At 41.8% G+C, this 22,842-nt stretch overlaps 1 protein-coding gene across 2 annotated transcripts in view; it reads left to right on the forward strand.

Moving 5' to 3' along the window:
* LOC139471270 (protein FAM167B-like) overlaps nt 1–12,261 on the forward strand; it is a 52,643-nt gene extending 40,382 nt beyond the window's left edge. For both annotated transcript variants that reach the window (XM_071253606.1, XM_071253680.1), the window contains exons 2-3: nt 7,021–7,417; nt 8,070–12,261. In XM_071253606.1, the coding sequence (XP_071109707.1) occupies nt 7,021–7,417; nt 8,070–8,324 (652 nt within the window). In that variant the 3' untranslated portion in view covers nt 8,325–12,261. The remainder of the gene's footprint in view (nt 1–7,020; nt 7,418–8,069) is intronic.
* The last annotated feature ends 10,581 nt before the right edge of the window (nt 12,262–22,842 follow it).

The raw sequence follows: 22,842 nt of genomic DNA on the forward strand, positions 1-22,842 counted from the left end.
CGGGTGGTCAAGCTCGCTGACTTGGCTGATGCATGTCATCGAATCCCAATTGCGTGGATGGATGCTCATGATGTCACTCAGTGGATTGTCTGGTCCAGGGTCGATTATTTACAGACCGCCGTAATATAGCTGGAATATTGCTGAGTGCGGCGTCAACACCCCCCCCCCCCCCAAAAAAAACCAAAAAACCAAAACAAAACAAAAACAAAACAAAACAAAACAAAACAAAAACAAAACCAAACAAACAAACAAACAAAGATATCTATTTTATATTTTTCTGAACTAATAGCACTTGAAATATATCTCCACGATGGCGTTATACTTCGAATTAATTTAGTCGAAATGTATCCGCCATAGTCTTATATAACCGTGGTATGAGTTGTTCTCTACTTTCCTCAGTAATATAGGCCGACAAATAAGATAGTCGTCGTCCGCTGATTAAATCAGGACATGGGATATAGCTGTACGTGGCGTGAGTCTGATCAACAGAGAAATTTGCACAGGATTCACATCAGATCAGGATACTTCCGTAGTGTATTTTCAGGCATATAATATAACGTTGGCGAAAGTAAAACTACTGATTAGACTACTGTGGTAGCTGTGTATGGAAGCGTAGTAGAGCCACGGTGAAAATGTTTTTTGTCTAAGTATCTCTTACGTAGGACTTACTATCTCCTACGTAGAGCTAATTATCTCCTACGTAGGACTAAGTATCGATTACGTAGGCGTTACTATCTCCTACGTATGAGATAGTAAGTCCTACGTAGGAGATAGTAACTCCTACGTATTAGATACTAAGTCCTACGTAGGAGATACTAAGTCCTACGTAGAAGATACTAAGTCCTGCGTGGGAGATAATAAGTCCTACGTAGGAGATACTAAGACAAAAAGAAATTCACGTGGCCCTACTACGGTTCCGTAGCTGGGTGACGTTAACATATTTATAAAACGACTATAAGAATCCGTCTATTGCATTGTCCTCCGTATATTAGTGGACAAGACTATATTTACAGCAAAGGTGTATGATTGCATGATTAAGGGACCGTTTGGTATAAAGGTCAATGATGCGTTCATCTTCGGATGTACTATGTTTCAATCTGAATATAGCGCTAAATGACTAGTCTTTATCTTGGCCAATGTATTGTAAGCACTGCCACAATATATGTCTGTATGTAATGTAAATTCGTCCTACTTAGCCTGAAACGGTTGTTCGTATAATGAAGTTGCTTGCAGCGCTATAAATATATTGTCATATATATACGAACACGCTGGAGTTTCTATGTGACAATGGCGGTCTTGAAGCTGAGTCTGTCTCAGATACATCTGCAGTAGGAGAGAGTAATCAGGTGTGAATTAGGTCGACTTGGCATGACATTGTCTTGTGTTTATTCTGAGAGGTATAATAAACTCACTTGCCATTCGGTGTCTATTTTCAGCGCTCCTATCATCGCCACAGTGTAATGTATAGAATGTGAAGTTATTTCAAGCATTGTGACGGACATTAGACATTGTAAGTGGTAAGGCGTATAGTCTTTCAGGGTAAATACTTCTAGTTATGACACTGCTGAAACCTATTTGATAATGGGTTACATATCCGACATCGGCAGTGTCGTTGTAAAGCTCATGTCTCAATATGGCGGCAAGTTGGCCTAAAAGATGACGTCAGCCAGAAGAACATTTGTGTAGATGCTATCTATATAAGGGGTTGCATTTGGCCATTTGATACAGAACAGTATAACTGGTATGGGACAATTAATGTTATCATTGAATTGACATCAGCCAATATACGATAGTCTCCCTTTAATTTGACAGTGTGATATGATCCATGTGTCTGGACAATATGATATCACTACATCGCACAATATTTGATACCATGAGATATGTTATATTGGGAAATCACATCTATTGTTAATGAACATGATATTAAAATATCATCCATTTAAGTACAGAGACACTTGCTTTTATATATGATAATATTATTTGTGGATACTGGACGTTCTAATGTTATGATACTTAACAAAATGTGACATGACAATTCATGTAAACAACATGGACCAGATATTCCAATAAAACCAGGATATTAAACAATATAGGGATACTTGTCATAAGTGAAACTGCGAAAAAGCCATAGATGAAGCCGACAACTCGGACAATTAATGACATGTTGTGAAATTGGACATGTATGTCTTTTAAGCTTATGATGGTAATATATTCGGCCGTGGTCACATGTGGCCTGGGCTGTGACAGCCATATCAAGTAGGGATCTACCCTCAAATGATACGAGAACCTGTTTGACAGAAGCTCGGTGTAGCCTTACGGAAAATGACGAGGTTAGCCGAATAATGAAATATATCAATTCAAGTTAATGCAATTGTTTTCGACATTCCCGAATGAGTAGCCTAATGGAACACCGCGAATTGTTTTGGCGCTCAAACATTTCGTCCTATAAGGCTGTACTTAAGTGATATTTATTGTAAAGAGGCTATGCGAAGGCTGACTACCGGATAAATGTTATCGTACACGTAAATACATCTTTTGAGCTTCTAATCAGCGTCTGATGTTATCGACTTGTACAGCCTTTAGCCATCATGTCTGCCGGTAGGATTTACTCATTCAATTAACAATCAAGATTATACTTTCGCTGTAACTAAAGTGTGATTAAGTGACAGTATCTACTCAGATTTGATAAAATTAAATCAAGTAGATTAATTTCAAGCTTACTGGATTATGTGTAAGTACTTATCTTTAGATTAATACAAAGAATAGTATTGCTGAGTACATGCATATGTTAATTGTTGTGGTTGGAGTTGTAGAACACAGTGTCAGTGATGTAAATGCTGTCACCATTGTTCAATTCCGTTTCCTTCGACTCACAGTATTAGTCGCGTCCTGTTGCCTTTGTTAAGATTCTGTTTGTTTGTTGTTGAACGCCACACTCAGCAATACTCCAGCTATATGACGGCGGTCTGTAAATAATCGAGTCTGGACCAGACAATCCAGTGATTGACATCATGAGCACCGATCCACGCAATTGGAATACGATGACATGCATCAACCAAGTCAGCGAGCCTGACTATCCGATCCCGTTAGTCTGTGTATTATTGATTTGGTTAAAGAAAATACAATTGAATACGTTTAACATTATGACTCATTTAGATTAAAACACCAACCAGGTTTGTTTCATTGTAAAACCAAAGAAATTTTACAAACCGAAGTCATTTCGAATGTTGAGATGCTAATCTAGTATTCACCAGAATCAGGTCCTTACCAACAAACAAACCGTCCTTTTGCCATGAACTCTTTAATATCAATCTATTTACATGCACCTCGCAGGACATTTGAGCATTCGTAGAGGCACATGAACGGATAATCTTTCTTTAGTCGGCCTCAACCACAATCCCACGGCCAAACACTTTCCTCAACAGAAACCGCTTATCACTGTAGGGGGTAGTGGGCAAATTAGACACAAAGAGGCTTAGCCGGGGCGTTATGACCCCTAGGAGTGACCACCAGAAAATTAGGGGCAGGGTTACCTGGCCTAAGGGCTGATCCCTAATTCAGGGGCTTCAGCTACAGCGAAACCAAGTTAAAACGATATCATACTCATTCAGGGCTCGTTTGTTAAAAGGTACGTTGCCCAAGTCGAGATTTCCCCATAACTAATCCCGACCAGATTGTGCAGGTTCAGAGACCTAGTGTCTGAGATTGGGACTTGTTTAGTAACCAGGTCTAGCGTGTATCAAAGATGCTGAGTGGAGATGATATCTACAAAACGTATTGTGAAGTGGACAACTGAGGAGAATAGGGAATGGAGGGTGGTCGTCAAGCTTTCCAAAAGAGCCAATCTCAACATCACATTCACAATTGGCAGAACTTCTTTCTGTAGAATCAGCTGTGGGGCTTGTGTGAAGGCGTCTAATCAGATGGAGGTGGCTAGTTCGAGTCACAGTGATCGCGAACCTTCGATCAGTATCGAGGTAGAGGAACTCCTAATGTGACAGTTTTCTGGTGAGTTCTACGACGCTGTGGTACATGGGTTGGTTTCACTTCTTTGGAACATGTTATGATGTTTTATAAATGAAGTCCAATAGAGAGCAAGTAACAAAGGTGAGGTGAGGTGAGGTGAAATGGGGTTTAACGTCGCGTCCAAGATTATTGCACTTATGTAGCGACGTGCATGCACGTGTGTGTGTTTGTGTGGCTGCTTGTACTAGTCCGGACTGATGCCGATTTATAGTGCTAGCTCACTGAGGTACCATGCCGCAGTTTAACATGAATACCCCACTCAGACACAGTATACTGACTCCGAGCCGACCAGTCCTTATTTTAGCCCCTTAATGCCGAGCGCCAGACAGGGTAACAACAAGTACCATCTTTTAACGTCTTTTGGTATGACGCGGCCGGGGATGGAACCCCGGACCTTCGGACCACGGAGGCGGTAAGTAACAAAGGAGACGGAGAACGTTTGTGGATAACGCCGTCTTTATTCGCTGTCATGTCGTTTCAGGGCTACGTTTTGTCCCTAAGTGAATGATTTGTACGGATAAATATGAAACGTCAGCGCCAGAGAATAACTCTCGATTATCTGCCAAAACAGATCCGATTGGGCGTAACATGCAATGACATATATGACAAATGTGAATGGATCACTGGACAACCCATTCGAAGCAACTCTTTTATTGTTTGTAAGGGCATTTAAGGACTACTTTTTGCCCCTCCATCGGGTGAATACTCACCAAACGGAGGAGAACGGTCACCTAATGAAGGGACAGGAAGAAACCCTGAAACGTCGTTACAAAACGCTAACATACAGTCCAACTGTATGATATACAGTTTCCAACGTCTCTGTGCCACTTCGGTTATCTCACATATCCCTGTGTGTTTATTCACCTTATATATCTGCCCACGCCAATTGGTTGGATCGTCACGATATGGCTGAAATAATGCCGATGTGACGTTAAATTTTAACTCACTCACTCTTGGTTGGCGGAAACGAGCAGGTGTTTCGATTTCCAGGTCTCCACTGATTCTCCATCCATTTGTTCTAAACATCGTCCAGCCACATCATGTCAGTTCCCCATAGTTGATGATGAAAAGTATCACAGATTTAAACTTAGTTTTGTGTATTTACTGTCTGCCAGAACCTTTTGTGTCAGTTGTCCTGTAAAAGAATGCTACAATTAAGCTTCTTAAGAACCAAGTTTTTGGGAGGCCTTGTAACGTTAACAAATAAGTAATGAAGCAATCATGAACGAAAACCTGATGGTATCTTACCGACCTACAGCCTCTTATAGGATAAGGGCTATCCTTGAAGTTTGTATTGTGAGGTTCGCTACGCTCTGAATGTTTATGAATAAATATATCATTATATTTCACAATGTCATCATATGCCGCCTCCGATCTTGCACAAGGGCTGTACATAGTGTTGTGAATGATTTATTTTAAATTCAGTTGTTAGGAGTACATGAATGTTGGGAATGAATAAAATGTCAATAAAAACCCAACGACCAAGAGCCACAATTCACCTTTGTATCCCACGAGAAGAATGATGTTCACTTTGTGCAGGAAGTGGCTTTCTCTAATTGGTATGTAAAAAACACACTTCAAAGGTATGCTCCGCATGATAGATTGTGACACAGCCATTATGGTTTGTCCTGTGCATCTAGTTGGGCTCAATACAGGATCATTCAGGACACTCGCCTGTATGTTTGGACTGGTCACATAGATCCATCAGCAGATATAGTACGTCGATATATTGGAGGGCATGAAACCTGGTCATTAATAGACACAATGGATAGTAAAGCAGAACGGTATTTTATCAGTCAATATGCTTTTTTCACATATGCCTTTCATGTATGAAAAATACAACATAACGTTTTTCTTCCTGTAAAACGAACCTTTTTTATTTGAAATAATATTTGGTTATGTTTTGCCAGTTCATTTTCAGCGTGACTGCCATATTCATAGTATATGACAGGTGTTCATTTTACGAGACATATTCTTGTATTTTTGTTAATTGTACGACGTGTCCTTAGTAGGGGATCCTGAATGATGATTACAACATAAGATATGAGGTGTTTCTGATGCGTTGCCCATCAGTTGAGTGTACCAATGCTATATACTTTTCATATAATTTAAGCAACATTCTTAATTTTGTGTTTTATACAGTTTAGTGTTAATAGTGGTTTAAATAAAGAGTAAAACGCACCTGACGTAGTGATTTGGGTTAGTTCATATTATTATTGTTAGTACATGGACGAGGGAGTCGATCTTATCCTTATTCGGAAATTAACTATTAACATCATAACTATTTTATTTGGCATTTCAAAGTTGTACGATTAATTAGGGGGTTGTTCTGTGGACATACAACGACTTTAATAACAATGACTGCGACGTTTCAGTGTAGATACTATCAATCAAGTGATGTGCAGACATGTGACGTGAGAAGGCTAAATACATGTGGATAATGGATGTTTATACAAGGTTGAATGATAATATATTGTCGTTTACACAACAAATAAGGTTGAAGGATGAACTCTATCGATATGAATCCGAGAGAACAATTTTCCTCGTTAGGCGATGTTGCATTATGTTAAACTGATGAACATATTTTGGGTATTTTCGAGGTTGTTAAGCAGCGATCTTTCGTTCACATGACTCACCTCTTCATACAGTTGTGTGTAAAATATAGATCTGTATTGCTTCTTTAAGAGTCAGAGTTAGTTGACTGGGTTCACCGTATGACAGCAGCACACATTTGTGTTTATCTCCACGGATCATTCTGATTGATGAGTATGTTGCCTTCCACATGTTATGGTTGTTGTATCAGAAAAGACCACCATTAGTTTCAAAATGCATGCACACAGAATGGATCAGTTAACATTACGATCATATTTTAAAAGGAAACACCACATGAAACGATTTTGCCCCTGTATTCTCTGTAGGCAATAGATAAACGAGCAAGATCCCCCATGATTTAAATGGCTGTTAAATTTTATTTCTTGTTTGGTTCAATTTCAGTGCTGGTAATCGCATCTATTTGCTATTCCCAATGGGCGGTCGGAAGGAAGATACCGCCAAAATGAAAGAAAAACGCCGCCCTCTGTCTATCATAGAGGAATTCGAAAACAAGGACGATATCTTATCTGCGCCAGACACCAGGAAGTTCTCTGTGCCCAAAATTGTGATTACGTCAGAGAATGGCGAGCTCACGTCGGATCTCGCGCAACTGAAGAAGACTGCCACGAGACTTAATCTGAGCACTCGTAGGGAGAGTTATATCGCATGGCGAGCGGAACACATCGACAAACAGCACAACGTTCCTAAACCAGTCCTGAAGGTTGACCACGACGAAAGACTTACTGCCGAGCGTAAGAAAAAGATTGACGATGCTCTGGAATGGCTACGCAATGAACTTGTGAGTATAAGCACGACGTTTTCGACACATACGTGCATTTACGCTTCAGATGTGTTCTATCCAATTATGCGGTTAACAGAGAGATTCTATAGTTTAGTTTGAACCACTTAAAAATAACACCCTTGGCGGATGTAAATGTATAAGTTCATACAATGCGTTTACAAATAATAATACAAACTTGGAGTAAAGTAATCATTGAATAGGAGAGCGCGTTCAGACCATACTTCAAGGATACAACGTTATTCCCAAATACATAACATAATCGCGCTCTCTCTCTCTCTCTCTCCCTCTCTCTCTCTCTCTCTCTCTCTCTCTCTCTCTCTCTCTCTCTCTCTCTCTCCTGTCTCTTACATTTACATAGCGTTGGTCGCATAACCTAGCAGGTTCTGACATTTCTTGACGGAAGCTGCAGAGAAGAAAATCATGTCTAAGTGAACACATGGGGGTCTGTTTCTGTTCACAGAGAAACCTTATGTCAAGCAACGTAATGTGAATATATCACCTACAGCTATACATTGCCTGATTTCTGTTGACAGCAGATGACTTAATATGTAACATATATATATACATACACGTGGTGATTTCTGTCATCAGAAACTGACTGTGTATCCAACACATACTGTAATACACATATTTGTTTTTGTGTTGGCAGCAAGAGATGCGATCCCAGGATCAACAGATCGCCCGACGCTTGTTGTCTCTCCGTCACGACATCCACCAGCTTAAGTTGCAAAGGAGCTGCGCGGAGCATCAGGAGCTGCTGGAAGATGCGCAGTCGGAACTGGAAGAGCTTGAGGAGCTGCCAGATGTCCTCGACCTTCCTGCAGGTTGTCTGAACAACAACCCCTATAAACACCTGGGAGTCACTAGAATGAACCTCAGTACAAGACGTTTCTCAACTTGCTAAATAGTATGTGTCCATATAACATATTTTGATGAAATGACTTTTGCATCTGTCCTTCCGGATGCGATCTGAGTAGCCTGTGATCTTACGTGGTCCAGTGGAGGTTCCTGTGGAGGTGTCCTGTGGAGGTGTCCTGTGGAGGTGTCCTGTGGAGGAGTCCTGTGGAGGTGTCCTTTGGAGGTTTCCTTTGGAAGTTGTGAGCGGTCTGTGTTCTTGACGGGAAGGTTTGATACAGACTGTTTTCTTGTCAGGAAGCCTTGGTAGGCCTGTAACCTTGGGCAGTCTGTGTTCTTGAGAGGACAACGTGGATAGTATGTGTTCTTGACAAAAGCCTTGGATAGTTTGTGTTCTTGACAAAAGCCTTGGATAATTTGTGTTCTTGACAAAAGCCTTGGAGTTCTTGTTCTCTCGACAGGAAGCATGGGATAGTCTCTGTTCTTGACGACATGAAGCCTTGGACAATCTGTGTTCTTGGCAAGGGCAGCGTGTGACGATGGATGTTGTCGACTGTCCCCTGAAGATATTACAGCCAGGAGACAGCCTCGTGTAAGGCTTCCCAGCTGCTGCGATGGATGAAGCAAGTTCCTAAAAGTGATGTGTAAGGCAGATTAATCTGATTCCGAGGTGTTGCGAGGCTTTAACCTACATTTCACCTGTGATCCTACCTTGACACTAATGGAGTTCACCTTTGACCTCCATGTAGATTGAAGTGGTGATATGTTTCCATCGTGACATGACTACTTCTGTTTGTAATGCGTGTCGACAGTGTTCAGATACGTCATAAACATGTCACGTACATGATGACTGTATACACACAGCGCCACACTGTCAGAACCACGCCACTACCGTGGTCATAGTTGATATGGATGGTATGCACATATACATTGCCTCACTGTCATATGTGGACATAGTTAAGTCACCATACATGGTGGCCCACGCAAGTGTCAGTGCATCTCGGCGTTCTTCAGAAAGTGTCGGGGGAAGCAACCCCTTGCAGAAGAATTTAATCAGAAAGACACAGTATTTCATCCCTTTGGAAGTGTTTCATGTTTCATATTCAGTGAGTGAGTGAGTGAGTATGGTGTTACGCCGTTTTTAGCAATATTCCAGCAATGTCTCGGCGGGGGACACCAGAAATGGGCTTCACACATTGTACCCATGTGGGGAATCGAACCCGGGTCTTCGGCGTGACAAGCGAACGCTTTAACCACTTCACTATCTCGCCGCCCAATTTCATATTCAGAGAGTCCGTACCATATTCCAGTCAGTACAAACTGTAACGCTTTGTAAACATGCACGTACCTCAACACATTGTTGTACATAACGACAAGAGGCTCAATCGTGGTTCTGCTGAGTATTGAACATAGCTGATAGTATTTATTTAAAACAGTGTGATGGAAGGTTACAATTGACACTCTCACGCTCTTTTAACTGCACACATTTAACTTCCCTGGTTTATGTAGACGCTTGCTCCAAAACTTGTCATCTCTAGTATACAAATAACAATAACGAAAACCACGTGATACCAACTGTCTCGATATTCTTGAAAAGGATATTCCGAAAATTACCCTCTTATGTTTGATTGCACAAAGGTTTATTTGTGCTGCACATTTGCCAGGATGGCCAAGCAGAGTCTTGGGTGACAATTCACGTGAAGTTCGTGATCTTAAAATTCCCGAATAATATCAAATTTAAGGACGTCGATCATAGCTGTTCATTCAATCTGTCTGTCACTGTCTGACTTCAGATAGGGTTACCGCGTTGTGTAACAAGGTGATGAATTCAAATACGGTAGACTTTTTCAAAGTCATGGCAAGTTGAAAACGTTGGTAAATATGATCATCGAGAACTGCTTCTGGGACAATACTGAGTTGGGTTAGAGACAATGATTAATGTTGTCCACTGGATCCGGCTTTTCACACACCCTGGCCTTGAAGGGACATTCGGCAGTCAGGGCAAGTTTGAAGCAAATTATTTCAAAACCATTTGTGTCTAACGTAACAAATGCTATATTTCGGATAACACTTTCTTAGTAAAGTACAGATTCTCGTACTTCTTTTGGTTGAGTCCGGGATTCGAACCCACACTTGCCAGAGTGAGGCACCTAATCGCCAGCAAAAGTCAGCGATCTAACCCACTCAGCCACCAAGGCTTCCACAAAAGTGAAAGTCCGACAACTGGTAGTCTAGATCACATACTTTGAGTACCCCTCTGACAAGTGTAAATTGGCACGGCTCCCATGGCCGAAAGCTATGAATACACAATGCCATTTACAAAGTGGTCAAATGTAACAAATGTTATATTTGGGATAACACTTTCTTAGTACAGATTATCGTACTTTTCAGGGTTGAGTCCCGTCCGGGACACATTTGTGTCTGCTAACTCACACTGCGATGAGATAGATATCAGTGTTGTATTTCAATACTTACTCTTATTACACAGAAACACCGGCTCTGCTTCTCATATGATTCTGCATAACATCGTCTAGGGACTGGGTACTAGCACCCCTCTTTAAGCTTAAAGTTATTGAGACAATCGTATTGGACTATATATATATATCGTTTATACCTGTTATGTTCGACTGTGTCTACATTTGTCATCACTGAGCATACGGGTACTTTGATAACCTCATTATTGATGTTCTAGAATGTTCAGAATACTTTCTACTCCAACATATTCCTCAGATAATGTTATCACTCTTTACCAATGTTTGCAATATTTCATAAACAGGCTGGCGGAAGGAATTCGTCATGTTCATATCAGCGTCAATAATTAAGCGCCGCACAAACAAGTAGCTACAGAAAAGGGGGCATATTTACGGATGATGAATGAATAAATTTGTACCGCAGCCAACTTTATGACGGCGATATAATCGATTATCAACAAGCGTTGATGTCGTCAACGATAACCAGTGTCATCGGGGTACCTGACACAATCGAGTAGGTATCATTGTGACATCCGATCCACAGTTTAGCCGACTTCTAAAACAACATGGAGAACGAGGGCCATATTCTGTTGCGGGTTCAACATGGCGAGTCTAACATGGAATACTGGAAATCCCAAATGTTGTCGCGAAGTAACTGAAAAAAAAGGAAGACTAATATCATCACCACTTCGACACACAACCCGAGAATCAGCGCGTATTTTACTGACGCTTCTCTGATTTAGGTATTTACAGTTACAGTTCGTACCCCGAGCTTCTCAGGCTATACGCGATCAATCGATTGTAAATATTTTGTTTAAATTGTAGAGGACGATATACTTACAAATCCCATCATCCCTCTTCATAACAGGTTTCTATATATAAGTCCATTGTCCTGAAACAAGGTTTGAATGTGTCACAGTTATCTGAAATAAAACCCAACCCAACCCAAATCAGATTTACATGTGTAGTGAGTGAGTGAGTTTAACGCCGCTTTAAACATTATTCCAGTTATATCGCGGCGTGTCAGCTTAATGTGGGAGGAAAGCCCGAAGTGATGCAGGTCTCAGACATTTACTACTTCGGTGAAACCCACGAGCACGGGTATAGTGCTGACAAACCTAGAAACATAATCGGGGCGAACCGGGATTCGAACCCACAATGATAGGTTTCTGTCGTGCCCAAAGGACGCAACTCTGCAGAGCGAATCTCGCGGCCTTAGACGACTGGGCCACCCGTGCCCCCGATTTACATGTGTAAGTGTACAAGTATATGTACAAGCAATGAAAGACAAGAAGCGGCACCTGTATTTATTGATGAAATGATGTTATTTTATGTAAGAAAAATTTAAAGACGTGAGTTGATACGATATAGACGAAATCATCGATAGATATACAATCATTCCACATACTTTTACGTGATAGTTATTTTGTAATAATCTGTACATATGTTATATACAATGTATATTTATGTAGTTATATATTGTACATATGTATTAATAAATAGAACCATGGAATCAGAAGGACAATAAATATGTTTTATATGAACTATTGATCTGGAAGTATGTTTGCTTGGTTGTTTTGTTTATAAAAACCTCTCTGACGCAACATTAGCAGAGTGAGTGAGTGTGGTTTTACGCCACATTTAGCAATATTCCAACAATATCACGGCGGGCGACACCACAAATGGGCTTCACACATTGTACCCGTGTGGGGAAATCGAACCTGGGCCTTCGGCGTGATGAGCGAACGCTTTAACCACTAGGCTACCCGACCACAACAGAGATTAATGTGGTTGCACACGGGCGACCAATGGACTTTCACACCATAACACCATATAGTTAAAGTTGACTATTGGAACACTCAAAAGTCATCCATCTTGTCATGCAGACTTGTGTACACAATCACGTACACAATGTACATGCAGATCCTGATAACATAGGGGACATGGGTGGCCCAGTCGTCTACGCCGCCGCGATTCGCTGTGCAGAGTTGCGTTCCTTGGGAACGACAGAAACCTATGATTGTGGGTTCGAATCCCGGTTCGCCCCGATTATGTTTCTAGGTATGTCAGCACCATACCCGTGCTCGTGGGTTTCACCGAAGTGGTAAACGTCTGAGATCTGCATCACTTCGGGCTTTCATCCCACATTAAGCTGACACGCCGCGATATGGCTGGTATACTGTTAAAAGCGGCGTTAAACTCACTCACTCACTCCTGATAACACAACACAATTTCATATACTCTGCAAAAAAACAAACAACAAAAACAAACAAACGCAAAAGTGATCTTAAAATGTATATGTTATACATCATGTACATAATCAACAGATGGTAATCGATCGTTCACAATTAGTACACATCATTGTCATTGACCCAGGTTCCATATGGCACAGGGGCGGTCGGGTAGCCTAGTGGTTAAAGCGTTAGCTCATCACGCCGAAGACCCGGGATCGATTCCCGACATGGGTACAATGTGTGAAGCCCATTTCTGGTGTCCCCCGTCGTGATATTGCTGGAATATTGCTAAAAGCGGCGTAAAACCATACTCACTCACTCACTCCATATGGCACACATGGGACAAAAGATACTTGTATCTGAAGATGAAGATGAAGATGAAGGACGGTGCCAGTCAGATCACGAATTGTGTTCTGGGGAATGTTCACCCACTCTTCCTGTACTGCTTGTGCCAAATGTCGCAGGTTCTGAAACACAATGCCATTTAGAAATTGGTCAAATGTAACAAAAGTTATATTTGGGATAATACTTTCTTAGTAAAGTACAGATTCTAGGCCTTTTTTGGGTTGACTCCATTCCGGGATTCGAACCCACACTGCCAGAGTGAGGCACCTAATCGCCAGCACACAAAATAACCCACACAGCCAGCGAGGCTGGAAGCTGGGAGGGGACTCAACCCAATAAAGTACCAGAATCTGTACTTTACTAAGGAGGTGTTATCCCAGATATAACGACTGTAACAGGTTCTGTGGTTGTTGCTGACGTGCTCGCAGTCGTTGGTCCAGTGCATCCCTTAAATGTTCGATGATTGGGTTTAAATCTGGAAACCTGGAGGTGCATGGCAGGATCTGGATGTTGTGAAATGCTGCTGTCAGTCTTGCCGTGTGAGGTCGGGCGTTGTCTTGTTGGAAAATGACGTTCATTTGTTGCACAATGAGAAGGACGTGTGGCCGAATAATCTTTCCGTGTAACGTTGTGCCGTTAATTTCCCCTGACTTGCACCAAGTTTGCTCTACCAGTGTAGGTGATGGCTGCCCACATCATCACACGATCGCCACAAACTCTGTCCAATTCCCGTACTCAGTTTCTTGTTTAACGAGCAGTAAACACGACGTCTACCATCCGCACGGAGAAGCATCAAACGTGACTCGTCACTTTTCTCCATCGCAGTTGTGGCCATACTCTGTGACCTTGACACCATTGACGTCGCAGCCGACGATGCAGGTACTTAAAAAATGCCACCTCGCACCTGTCGCCAGCGCGTAAACAGTTCCTCACTGTCTGAGTTGATATCCTTCGCAATCCTGGTATTGCCGTAGTTGTAGAGGTGGCCGTGGTGGTTCTGTAACGTCGAAGTATGAATCAGCCTATGCTCTAGTAGTGATACACGGTCGACCGGATCTGGGAAGGTCACTTGTTGTCTGATGGATCTGATAACGGTTGTACAGTCTTGGAATGGTACTTGGTGGTACGTGGAAAAACCAGGCTACAGCTGAAGGTTATTCTCCTGTTTGCAGTCAGTCGATGACGTTATTGCGTTTGGCTTCCGTCAGTCATGTTTTCGCCGTCCACTTGCTGTAAGATCGCGCTGGCACGCAAATGAAAACCCGACGTTTTTACATCACAAGTGATGTTGCACGTGCATGTCATATTAGTGTGTTTCGGCGCCAGGCTCTCACGCTGTTGTGTTTTTGCGATTTTTCCATCTTTTCACCAAATTCCCTCAAATCAATCCCAATCCATGCAGTTTTGTTTTAATTGGGTATGTATGTCGGCAACATGTGGATATCTTTTTGTTCCAGAGTAAAAATTCATTTTATTTGTTTGTTATTTGTTTACGCCGCAGTCAGATATTCCAGTATCACATCGGCATGTTTTGTTGGTTTGTTTGTTGTTTCAATATCAGCAATATTACAGCTATACGACAGAGGGTTGAGATGAAGCGCGTGTTCGTTGCACACTCAAGGGACATAACTCTTTGATGACAGGCAGCGATGTAGGCGACAAAAACTTCAACATCAGTCGGCAGTGTCTTGGAATATTAGGCTTAAACTGTTTGTTTAACATATCAATGAATGGATAGTAATGCCTTCAGAATAACACGATGCACGCCAAGTCTGTTGCCTGGAACACTCCAATGTGATACCCGGGCTTGCTTGTGTTGACAACGGAGTTGATGTGCCCAGTGTTATTTTCCGTCAAATTGTGTATCAACCATCCGGTTTCCGCCTTCTATTTCGAGATGCTTACTTGTCAAATTATCCATTCACATCCGCGCATCGACAAATAAAACCTTTAAACTCACGGTTAATGTTTATGTAAAGAACATTCACCACACGGGGACTAAACTGCAGGGCAAAATAGTTGCGACAAAACCCTTTCCATATTCAACAGAAATATCTGTCAGAAGCAGAGTGGATTGTACGATTCCGACTGTATCATGACCATGTGTTTCGGGTCCCCTCACTGGACCAGCACATAGTGTTCTCCAGTTTAGAAACCGGGAACCTGGGATAATGCCTAAACAATGGGCATGCGGGGTATAGTCAATTCCATGTGACTGTGATATACTCTAACAAAACACGGTGAAGTTACAAGATTTGTTTACACATATTTTTAATTAACTTTTACATTCATTTGCACATGGCACTGATTCATCAATAAATCAATAAGTCCAGATACACTAAGATGCACTAAAAATAATAAACATTACAACATTTGTTCATATATAGTGTACATGTACTGTTCATCTATTGGCAGAATAAAAAGCCCCACACCCGTACGTGTGTTGTGCACATTGCACAGACGCTGCCCTACGACATTTTGATAGTAGTGAGTGAGTTGAGTTTAACACCGCTGTTAACAGTATTCAAGCCATATCACGGCGTGTCAGTTTAATGTGGGAGGAAAGCCCGAAGTGATGCAGATCTCAGACGTTTACTACTTCGGTGAAACCCACGAGCACGGGTATGGTGCTGACAAACCTAGAAACATAATCGGGGCGAACCGGGATTCGAACCCACAATCATAGGTTTCTGTCGTGCCCAAGGGACGCAACTCTGCACAGCGAATCGCGGTGCCTTAGACGACTGGGCCACCCGTGCCCCCCATTTTGATAGTATGAAAGAAACATATCCTTCACAAACCTTCCCCGGGGTGTTGCAGGTTAAGGTATGAGCGACCAGTAGTCCCTTAAACATTCTTGCAGGTGATAGAAAGGTCTGGGCGGTGATGAGTAGAAACGTTTTGCAGGTTATCGGCATGTTTTGTTTGTTTGTTTGTTGTTTAACGCCGCACTCAGCAATATTCCAGCTATATGACGGCGGTCTGTAAATAATCGAATCTGGACCAGACAATCCAGTAATTGCTGTCATGCGCATCAATCCACGCAATTAATGACGTGCATCAACCAAGTCAGCGAGCCTGACCACCCGATCCCGTAAGTCGCCTTCTACAGCTTCTGAGTGGAACCAGGTTGTTGGGTGTAGAAACTCATATTTGTAGTAAATAGAATGTGTCTGTTTAGTTATACGATAACACAATCACACACTCTTATGTTCTTATTACTATGTGAGTGAGTGAGTTGGGTTTTACGGCGCTTTAAACAGTATTCCAGTTATATCGCGGCGTGTCAGCTTAATGTGGGAGGAAAGTCCGAAGTGATGCAGGTCTCAAACGTTTACCACTTCGGTGAAACCCACGAGCATAGGTATGGTACTGACAAACCTAGAAACATAATTTGGGCGAACCGGGATTCGAACCCACAATCATAGGTTTCTGTCGTGCCCAAGGGACGCAACTCTGCACAGCGAATCGCGGCGCCTTAGACGACTGGGCCCCCCGTGTCCCCCTAAACTGCTGGGAAAACGAAAGTACACACCCATGTTTGATAACGACTAAAATGTTGATGTATTTGATACGGGTATCATATAGTCGACATGGTCTGGTCCAGACTCGATTATTTACAGACCGCCGTCATATAGCTGGAATATCGCTGAGTGCGGCGTTAAACAACATGCAAAGATAAAACAAAAGACTATCTCACAAAAGGTCAGGCTGGTAACGTGTTGACATTTGGTCAAAGTGTATTGTTTCTGTGGCTGTCAGTTTATGTTGTTCGGGTATAGGTTGCAAAGTGTTCTGTTGCGCCACAATTCGTTTTGCAGAGTTGCCTCCCTTCGTTATGCCAAGATCCGATGGTCGAGGTTAAATCCCAATACACCGCGATTATGATGCTTGGTTTATGAGCACCATACCAGTGCTCGTGAGTTTCACATACAACCAGCATCATTCGGAATGTTCCTCCCAAATTAAGTTCATATGCTGTTATGTCATTGAAACACTGATTGATACATTTAAGTGGATTTTGGCTCAACTTCATCACTCGGCTGTACAACAGGTTTTGACACGGTCCTGAATGTGGAACTTGAAAATGCCTAATGTGTGAGTAAGTCTCTATGATATATAAAGACATCGATATGTTATGTCATAAGCCAGACTCACCCGCTTGTTCGCTGTTATCTAATATTGCTCCACATGGCGCCATGCCTCAAACATAGCGGGACCGCCTCCGTGGTCTAGTGGTAGAGCGTCCACCCGGAGAGCGGAAGGTCCGGGGTTCGATCGCTGACTGCGTCATACCACAAGACGTTAAAAGATGGTACTTGTTGTTACCCTGTCTGCTCTCGGCATTCAGGGGCTAAAACAAGGACTGGTCGGCTCGGAGTCAGTATCCTGTGTCTGAGTGGGGTATTCATGTTAAACTGCGGCATGGTATCTCAGTGGGCTAGCACTATAAATCGGAATCAGTCCGGGCTAGTACAAGCAGCCACACACACACACGTGCATGGACGTCGCTATATAAGTGCAATAAACTTGAAAGCGACGTTAAACCCCATTTCACCACCTATGATATATACAGACATCAAAATGTTATGTCATCAGCCAGACTCGCCCGCTTTTTCGCTGTTATCTAATATTGCTCCACATGGCATGAAGATTCCGGGGTAGAATAGGTCTTCAGCAACCCATGCTTGCCGTAAAAGGCGACTATGCTTGTCGTAAAAGGCGACTAACGGGATCGGGTGCTCAGGCTCGCTGACTTGGTTGATGCATGTCATCGATCCCAATTGCGTGGATCGATGCTCATGATATTAATCACTGGATTGTCTGGTCCAGACTCGATTATTTACAGAAACGTCATATAGCTGTAATATTGCTGAGTGCGGTGTTAAACAACAAACCAACATGGCGCCATGCCTCAAACATTGCGGCTGTCATGACCCTGTCTTGTTCATGGGTAAAACAAATCAGTATTCCTCACGATTAATATGCACTTAACAGAGTCCTGACAACTGTGTCATCGAGGGTTAATCTCGAGTGCTTCAGTCTTCTAATAATACACACAAAACAAATTGATCACAGCTTTACCTTCAAATCGATATTGGACTAATCCAGTTGTATAGACAGCGTCAGTGAGCTGCCTCATTAAGACGGGTGTCAACTCTGTAAACAGCGTGTTTGGCATGATTCGGTTGTCATGTTCCCACGAAGGTGACATATAGGCTTGCTTTCAGTTTCCATTCAAAAATAGAAGCTCGGTCGTGAAATGAATAATTCCGAAAAATGGTCCGTGATTTCGGTAGTCGTGGAAAATTTCCAAGTGTCTAAGTTAGTGAGTTGGGTTTTCGTTCTTTTTTAAGTCACAACGTGCCTGTTTAATGGGGACAGTCCATTGTGATGTTTATCAATGTGTTTATCACTTTGGTGGAATCCGTCAACACGGATATGGTGTTGGCAAACCAAACTGCGGCGAATCTAAAATTTGAACCCATGACAATCCTGGCACGACTAAGGGAGGGAACTCATTGCGTTGCATGGCTTTAAACGAATGGGCCCACCGTGCCCTTTCGCTTAAAATAAGCAGAAAGATGGCATTATTTACAGAATGAAAAACTCTTATTTATCTTGAATTTAGTTCTTCTTATTTTGAGAACACCATGCCATAAACAATATGGATCCGAGATTTCAGTTCAGGTTCGCTACTTCTACTGGTTGTGGTCATAAACTGCACATCGTATCCATATTTCTAGCATTTACTTCAGCGGTTTATTAATTTGCCTAGTTTGAAAGATATTTTTTGTATTTCATCCAAAAATAGTCTCCATCGTGAATTAAAGATGGTTATGCTAAGTGGCCGGAACTCATTAATGAGCACGTGCCCAAAATATTAAGAACAATATCTTTATTAAACATTCGCAGCGCAAAAACAATTATTGTTGTTATAAAAAACATCTGTATTTTGCTAACATAATGAATTGACCGATCAAGATTTATATTGAAGTAGAATTTAATCAAAACAATATGCTTTTTAATAGTCTCCCGAAAAAATTAATTTTGACGCCATGCGCTATTTATTTTTACTCGACCATTATTTCCCTATTAATCGTCACCATATTGCTGGCTACACATAACATGGCCATCAAATGTACGTTGCACTCATCTAGACAAAGGAAAGGAACGTCAAATAAGTAACGGAGCCAAAGTATACTCCAACTCATCTAAACCTCGCCTTTGAAACAATACGTTGACCGCCCAACCAAGTCTAGCTGTTCAACAACCATTTGGTTTCGTGACAAGCGGTCAACTGTCCACGCCACGTGCCCTGATGTCCACACACGGACACGCGTACCCTGGACATTGGGACAATGACCGGAGGGGACTGATGGCTGCAAAACACGCCACTGACCACGCTACCTTACCGACAACAGCAGTCCTTCAACAGGTAATTCTAGTATTGATTATCCAAATACCTCGAAGTAACATATGTTGTGCTGGGACACAGGTATGGCGTCGGTAGCTGTGGACGGCGATTGGTCAAGATGATTGATAAGATAAATAATCTGACTATTCTAGGTGATGATTATGATTCTTTATACTTCAAACATTATATATCTGTGTATAACTGTATATACGACCAAGGCTCGGCACAGGAGATTATATTACAATAACGTGTTACAAGGGTGACGGTAATTAATTGTATTGACCAATGTCACATCAACTATAATGATACACATTTAAAAAAAAAATTATGCTTTTTTTCTACAAATCTACTTAAAACAGACGTTCTTTGACAATCAACAGGCCGACGACAGTAATAACAATCATCTCTTGGGTATATGTGTATACAGCATAACATATGTCTTCAACTATTCGTCTTTATTATTAATGGCGTGTTGTAGATGTAATGTATTTATGGATGAGATAAGTCTTTACTTTCCTCTGCGATATTGTATGTGTGGTTTTACTACATGTGCTTCCCAGGTAATGACAGGAGGGGCCGTCTCAAGATCTTTCTCGTTCTTTTTGAATGTTGGAAATATGCGTAAAAGAGGACACTATAATTATCTCGTATGTATTCTCGATTCATCTCATGTTCAGGCTGGAGAATGGTACTGTAAGGGGAATGGCACACAGTTTTGGACCCTAGTGTCGTTTTGAGACGGTCCTGACATGACAAAGTTTTTTCTTTTGCGTTTTGCATCAAGTTGCTGTATATTGCATGGTAAACATACTAACTACTAGGTGATTGTTATATTTCTGTAAAGAATTCCAACAAAAACAAAAAATACATGAAATCTTTGTTAGTAGTTCACGGAATACATGTATCTAATTTAGAGAGTAATTTGAAAATAAGATTTTTATCAATAATTTAATCCTGTTGCCAGTAAGGCCACGGATAGGAGTGAAATTATTGAACATTATTAGTTTTTCTTCATGGTGATTGGCTAGTTCATTGTAATTCTTCCATTGTTTTCATCGTGTGCGAAAACCCATAACATCGTGACGTCGTTCCAACAATAGACTCATTGAGCTTTTGTCTCCACTTGAGAGTGAAACTCACACTTTTGTCTCTACTTGAGAGTGAAACCCACACCTTTGTCTCCACTCGAGAGTGAAACCCACACTTTTGTCTCCACTTGAAAGTGAGACCCACTCTTTTGTATCCACTTGAAAGTGAGACCCACACTTTTGTCTCCACTTGAGAGTGAAACCCACACTTTTGTCTCCTCTTGAGAGTGAGACCCACACCTTTGTCTCCACTTGAGAGTGAAACCCACACTTTTGTCTCCACTTGGGAGTGAAACCCACACTTTTGTCTCCACTTGGGAGTGAAACCCACACTTTTGTCTCCACTTGGGAGTGAAACCCACACTTTTGTCTCCACTTGGGAGTGAAACCCACACTTTTGTCTCCACTTGGGAGTGAAACCCACACTTTTGTCTCCACTTGGGAGTGAAACCCACACTTTTGTCTCCACTTGAGAGTGAAACTCACACCTTTGTCTCCACTTGAGAGTGAAACCCACACTTTTGTCTCCACTTGAGAGTGAGACCCACTTTTTTGTATCCACTTGAAAGTGAAACCCACACATTTGTCTCCACTTGAGAATGAAACCCACACTTTTGTCTCCACTTGAGAGTGAGACCCACGCGTTTGTCTCCACTTGAGAGTGAGACCCACTCTTTTGAATCCACTTGAAAGTGAAACCCACACTTTTGTCTCCACTTGAGAGTGAAACTCACACCTTTGTCTCCACTTGAGAGTGAAACTTACTCTTTTGTCTCCACTTGAGAGTGAAACCCACACATTTGTCTCCACTTGAGAGTGCAACCCACACTTTTGTATCCATTTGGGAGTGAAACCCACACTTTTTTATCAACTTGGGAGTGAAACCCACACTTTTGTCTCCACTTGAGAGTGAGACCCACACTTTTGTATCCATTTGAGAGTGAAACCCACACTTTTTTATCAACTTGGGAGTGAAACCCACACTTTTGTCTCTACTTGAGAGTGAGACCCACACTTTTGTCTCCACTTGAGGTGGGGTAACCTAGTTGTTAAAGCGTTTGCTCATCACGCTGAAGACCCGGGTTCGATTCCCCACATGGGCACAATGTGTGAAGCCCATGTCTGGTGTCCTGCGCCGTGATATGACTGGAATATTGCTAGAGCGGCGTAAAACTATACTCTTTCTTAGTATACATGATATGTCAACTGTTGAAACAGACGTCCGGATTCAAAGTGAGAAACTGATTATCTCATGAAAATAAATGATGTACATTACGGGAACACGTTTTGAGCATCTGTTGAACTGATTTTCATATTTATCGGATTGTGATTCCAAGTTTAGCGGATTGGGTTATAGCATCCATAACGACAGCAATTATACGACTCTTCACTGTACGGATGAAGAGTGCCAGACAAAACTGTGTGATTGGCATACTAGAAACTGGTGAGTAAATACAAATAGGAAAACGTGCAACTTTATGGCTAACGACTTCCGTTTTTATTGCATTTAGCGACGTTTCGATGTAGATTCTCAAACCGTTACCTAACTACAGTGACTACAACCAAGTGATGAGAGGTATATAGACATGTTATGTTGTGATAAACAGCAGATTAACATTGACAGCTACAGGTAGGATAACAAACAGCATACAGATAATTGGACGAAGTCAGATATACAGCATGAATAACAAACATCACACAGGTATAAAGCCAGATATTATTCCTAGGTTACACGATACCAACGTTTTCATCGATATAGGTACTGTCACAGGTGTACGTTGGTGAAAGTGTGTTGTACAAACCACTTGGTGTTCTTGATAAACAGGACAGTAGACCCATCACGTGATCAGATATCGTGGAACATCCATTACTCATCGAATATAAAAGTTTAGACGGTTATGAAGAAAGTGGATGGATTCGTGGCAATGTCTGCATAACCAATGGCAACTTTGACCAAAACATTGATTAACCCTAACCCTAACCCTAACCCTAGCCCTAGCCCTAACCTTAA

The sequence above is a fragment of the Haliotis cracherodii genome, unplaced genomic scaffold (assembly GCF_022045235.1).
Source record: "Haliotis cracherodii isolate W230 unplaced genomic scaffold, xgHalCrac1.p SCAF_1, whole genome shotgun sequence".
Taxonomy (NCBI): domain Eukaryota; kingdom Metazoa; phylum Mollusca; class Gastropoda; order Lepetellida; family Haliotidae; genus Haliotis; species Haliotis cracherodii.